Source organism: Rosa chinensis, chromosome 6, assembly GCF_002994745.2.
Source record: "Rosa chinensis cultivar Old Blush chromosome 6, RchiOBHm-V2, whole genome shotgun sequence".
Classification (NCBI taxonomy): Eukaryota; Viridiplantae; Streptophyta; class Magnoliopsida; order Rosales; family Rosaceae; genus Rosa; species Rosa chinensis.
Window position 1 is genome coordinate 21,272,070 of NC_037093.1, and position 4,950 is coordinate 21,277,019.

At 34.9% G+C, this 4,950-nt stretch overlaps 1 protein-coding gene across 1 annotated transcript; it reads left to right on the forward strand.

The window, feature by feature from the left end:
* The first annotated feature begins 1,420 nt into the window (after positions 1–1,420).
* On the forward strand, positions 1,421–4,462 carry LOC112169013 (probable jasmonic acid carboxyl methyltransferase 2). The gene is made up of 4 exons (XM_024305949.2): positions 1,421–1,504; positions 1,600–2,004; positions 3,664–3,924; positions 4,030–4,462. The coding sequence occupies exons 1-4, from the start codon at positions 1,430–1,432 to the stop codon at positions 4,387–4,389; spliced, it is 1,101 nt and encodes a 366-aa protein (XP_024161717.1). The 5' UTR covers positions 1,421–1,429; the 3' UTR covers positions 4,390–4,462.
* Positions 4,463–4,950: the final 488 nt, after the last annotated feature.

Sequence of the window (4,950 nt, forward strand, 5' to 3'; positions counted from 1 at the left end):
AACCCTACTTGTACGTAGTTAATGGATTATTCCTTCTCAATTGTTAATTACTAATGTAATAGACTAATATATAATACGTAGTCTTTCAATAGAGTTAATGCATGCATCTCTAGTCCCTACATATCTGTGACCAAACGCCACAAGTTCATAATTTCAGCTAAAAAAAAGAGGCTAGGGCTGGGCTGTTAGATTATGTATCTCAACCCTAATCTTCCTTTCGAAAATTAATCCAACTCTAAAGTATGAGCAATACATCTGGCAGTTAAGCCTCACAACGATGAGCTAACACCGTTACAAAACGAAATCCAGAATATACATAGAGCAAACAACCGAAGCCTGAATTATTTGCTTAGTAAAAATTAAATTCATGATCGTAGCTATCTCCGAGCCAGGCTAAAGATGAAGAGTCCCTCTCATCAAGCAGAGAAACCTCAACACGACCGCATTACTCTTCTAAAAGCACTATCAACATTAGTTTTTAATTAACAACCGTAGCCTGCAGTGTCAGGTTCAATACAATTAGCTAGGTTGAGTTAGACTTCTAAGGGGACAAATCTGTTTTACAGATTACCTAGAGGGCGAGGGAAAGTTGGCCTATATATTATTTTTACAAAAGTCTCACTTACGTTAAAAGCTCGAATCTGGTCATCGATCCAAATTTTTGCATCACAAATCAAGGATTGAGTTTTATTATTTTACAATGAGTTGAGCTTAGTTTGAGCTTGGACTTAGTCAAAAAATGTTTAATTACGTTCCTTATTATTATTGATAATATATATAAGAAATAAAGTAAACTCGCCTGAGATGAGCTAGTACACGTGGTCTAAATAAATTGTCTTACTCTCAGAGGCAGAACTAGAAATTTAATCTATGTGAAGCAATCAAGTTTTTTTAATTTTTTTTTATTAAACTTATAATATCATCATTTTATTTTAGTTCATCAACACTCTTAACCACTTTTGTTTTGTGGAAATAAGAACTCCCACAATTATACAAAACTAATTGAATCAATATCACATGCATACAATAGAACTCTAGTCAGCTAACATGCAAAATAATTTACTTGCAGGAAAAAAAAAACAATAAATATAAAGAACCCCTGAGAGTAGGTTGCATAGGACAAAATCGATTAACAAATAACAATTAATAGTTATCATATATGCAGAACCCACACACACACATATATATTAGACACCAAAAATTGGACTGGGGCGCAGGATCCGGTAGGTCCTCACGTACCTCAGCTATTGCTTGCTCTCAACAACTAACGTAAATTTTTTATGTTCATAAAGACGTCGATAGCGTGAATCAGGCGGCGCCAGTTGAGCTCAGATATATGACGTTAGCAAGTTCTGCATGCTGCTATAAATATCCAAGTGTTCTAGCAGAAATATGTACAAAACCAGAAAGAGAAGACCAACCAAAAAAAATGGAGGTAGAGCAGGTTCTTCACATGAATGGCGGAGATGGCAAAACAAGCTACGCAAACCACTCACTTCTTCAAGTTAGTCTCTCTGTATCTACTATACCTCTCTTGTTAAATTTTATTAATAAAAAAAGATTAACATGCATGTTCTGAGCTGGTTTAATTTGTTTTAGAGAGCTGTGATTTCGACGGTGAAGCCCATAGTGGACGCAAGCATAGAGGAGCTCTGCAGCACTCTCTTCCCAGAGTGTCTGAAAATAGCAGACTTGGGATGCTCTTCAGGACCCAATACCCTTCTGGTGGTATCAGACATCATGGACAACATCCAGAACACGTTTCGGAAGCTGAACCTTCCCCCACCATCGCTTCAAGCATTCTTGAATGACCTTCCCAGGAACGATTTCAACACGGTGTTCAAGTCACTGCCTGGCTTCTATAAGAAGCTCGATGAAGAACCTGATAAAAAGTCGGGTCCTTGTTTCATTGCAGCAATGCCTGGTTCCTTTTATGGGAGGCTCTTTCCTAACAACTCTCTCCACTTTGTTCATTCTTCTTATGCTCTCATGTGGATCTCTGAGGTAATTAAATACTCTTGGTTGCGGACCTTTTTAGAAAGAAAAAAAATTGTTGATCGGTTTTTATTATATAACTTCCACTTGTTGTATATAGTATAACCTTAATCCAATCTTAGGCTGTAAACAAGCCTCAGATTCATGGCCTAGAGCCATGTCAATTTCTCCTCGCCACATCAAATTTTCACAAAGTATGTTTTATCCTGTTTTTTGCTTGTTTGAAAAACCATCTTTTTATCAATTTCCATACAATTTCTTATATTTCTTATATGGAATAAAAATTTGAAAAGAAACGAATTATAGCCAATTTGTAGAACCCAGGGATTGAACCCTAGAAACTCTGAGAATATGTAAATGTTTAGTCCATCTATCTAGCTGGTTAGTTGTTGGTCTCCTTCAATTTACCTTGCACTGTTAATTTGATGCCATTTCTAGGTCAAAAATCATTTGTCTAAGTGAGATTTATTATCAATTTTAACATATAACGACCTCTTCAAGAAAACATGAAAAAATTAAACATTACGTAATTTATATTGAAAAGAGGTGCACAATTAGGAAAAACACTTAGGTGGCGTTCGGTAACGTTTTCAAGTCATCTTTTTCATTTTAAAAAATGAAAATGGCTTGAAAATGCGTTCGTTGGTCTGTTTGCAAAAATGCAGAAAATAATTTTTGAAAATATTTTTTTATTTTACTCGTAAAACAGGAAAACGACAAATAGACGTTTTCACATTTTCATTCTCATATTTTAGAAAACACGGAGATACATTTTCCAAAACAAAGAAAAAAAAGAACGTGCTCTCTTCTTCCATATTCTCACTTCGCTATCTTCTTCTCAGGTCTCTCTCTCATCTCTAGTCGCCATCTTCTCTCGTTTTTGAAAATTGTTTTCGGAATAAGCTACCGGACACATTTTCGGATCTCAAAAATCCAATCTTATTTTCTCATTTTTATTTTCAAAATCGATTTTTGAAAAAAAAAATTTTAAAAACCATTACCGGACAAGCCCTTATGAATTCCAAAATCGGGTAAATAAAATATAATAGTGATTTTCATTTCTAGATGTTAATCAAACAAGCTCTTAATCAACTTGGTATTTTAATTTTTGATAAAGAAAAGGAAACAGGCTTTATATATATATATATATATATATATATATCTTATATAATTAAACCAATTGTTGTGGGAATCGTTAAATTTTTGAAGTACCATATATACCCTCACATACTATAAATATTAATAAACAAATTATTTATATATGAGGATAAGATAGTCAATAAACTATATCATATTTGAAAAAATTGCAATACCTCCCATAAAAAAATGACTAGTTTCCCCAAAATTAGGAGAGAAATTGCAGTAAATTTTTTAATTAAAAAAAAAAAACTAATTGACATGTGCAGAGCACATGTTAAGAGGCTAGTGTGTGTGTCTAGGTAAGTTCTTATTTATCTATTTTGTAACTTCGTTCAATATTAATCAGTCTCCTATGATAAAACTTAAAAATAGTCTCATAATTTGCTTCCAAATAATGGTGACAACATCACGTTGTGGACACTGTGGACGTACAACATATAGATTAGCGGCAAAAACCTAGTTCAATTTTATATGTTAATTCCCCTCAGTGATTGACTAATGGAAATTAAACATGATCTCTATCCGCAGGTTCCAAAAGGTTTGGTAACAAAAGCAGGAGAGGGACTGAACAAGGGGAACATATACATAGCCAAGACGAGCTCACCGGCTGTGTTTAATGAATACTTTGAGCAATTCAAAAGGGACTTCACACTCTTTCTGAGATCTCGGGCACAAGAACTAGTCCCAGGAGGTAGTATGGTCCTCACAACCATGGGCAGCATAACGAGCAATGATCCCCTCTGCATTTGGGAATTCGTCGGATTGAAACTCAATGACATGGTTTTAGATGTATGCATATGTATAGATCCATTAATTTTAATTAGATACAAACCCCTTTTCGTTTAGGCTATGAAATAAATTTTATTGTTACTGATTTACAATAATAAGTTTCAGGGTTTGATTGAGAAGGAAAAGTTGGAAATATTCAATTTGCCATACTATGCACCCACAAGATATGAGGTAAAGAAGGTGATCGAGGCTGAAGGGTCTTTTACTTTGCAAAACCTTGAAGCTTTCAGAAATGACTGGGACTCTTACATAAAACAAGCTAAAAGTGACCTTGACAAGAAAGCAAGGGCTGCAATACTCTCCACTGACATAAGGGCTGTGGGAGAGCCTATTCTGGCCAGCCATTTCGGAGAGGAAGCAATGGACGAATTGTTCAGTAGGTTCGAAGAAAATGTTCTCGATTACATGGAAAGAGAGAAGTGCCAGTTCATTAACCTGGTTATCTCATTGACTAAGAAGCGTTGAATATCAATATTTTTCTGTACTGCTTTATTTCTTTTTTCTGGCTTCCATGTTTTGTAGAATAAAGTTTCTTATTTGTGTGTGCAAGTCCTAGCTAGCCAACCTTCAGCTCCTGCAAGGTTTAGGCCCTAGTCCAAATTTGGTTTTTAAGTAACAACTCTTAGCACTGGTCCATCTGTTTGAATTCTTTAAATGAGAATGTGATGAAAGACTTGCCAGTCAGCCAGTGTACCAATATGAACCTCGAACGATTAGTACAAAATACTGTGCATGCTGGGTTATAGTCATGTGATTGTACACTGTAATTTTCAGAACTTCTTTAAAGATGAATTTTTTTTTTTTTTCAATACTTAAAGACAAATTACAAAACAAAACCCCTATTACAACCAGAATCTATGGAATCAAAAGGAAATGCTTGATTAACGGAAAGAGGAAGAGCATTACCCAAGCTTGAGGAGGGGATCCATGACCAATATGGGCTATCGCATTGGCAAGATGTAATTACAGAATGGATATATGTATTTCCTAACTAAAGCAATTGATCAAAATGTGAACAACTTTAGA

What these genes read in the sequence shown, in the direction of transcription:
- LOC112169013 (XM_024305949.2), top strand. Translation starts at nt 1,430, where the DNA reads ATGGAGGTAGAGCAGGTTCTTCACATGAATGGCGGAGATGGCAAAACA. An exon ending in CTCTCATGTGGATCTCTGAG is followed by an intron (nt 2,005 to 3,663) that starts GTAATTAAATAC and finishes CTCTATCCGCAG; the next exon opens with GTTCCAAAAGGTTTGGTAAC. An exon ending in TCAATGACATGGTTTTAGAT is followed by an intron (nt 3,925 to 4,029) that starts GTATGCATATGT and finishes AATAAGTTTCAG; the next exon opens with GGTTTGATTGAGAAGGAAAA.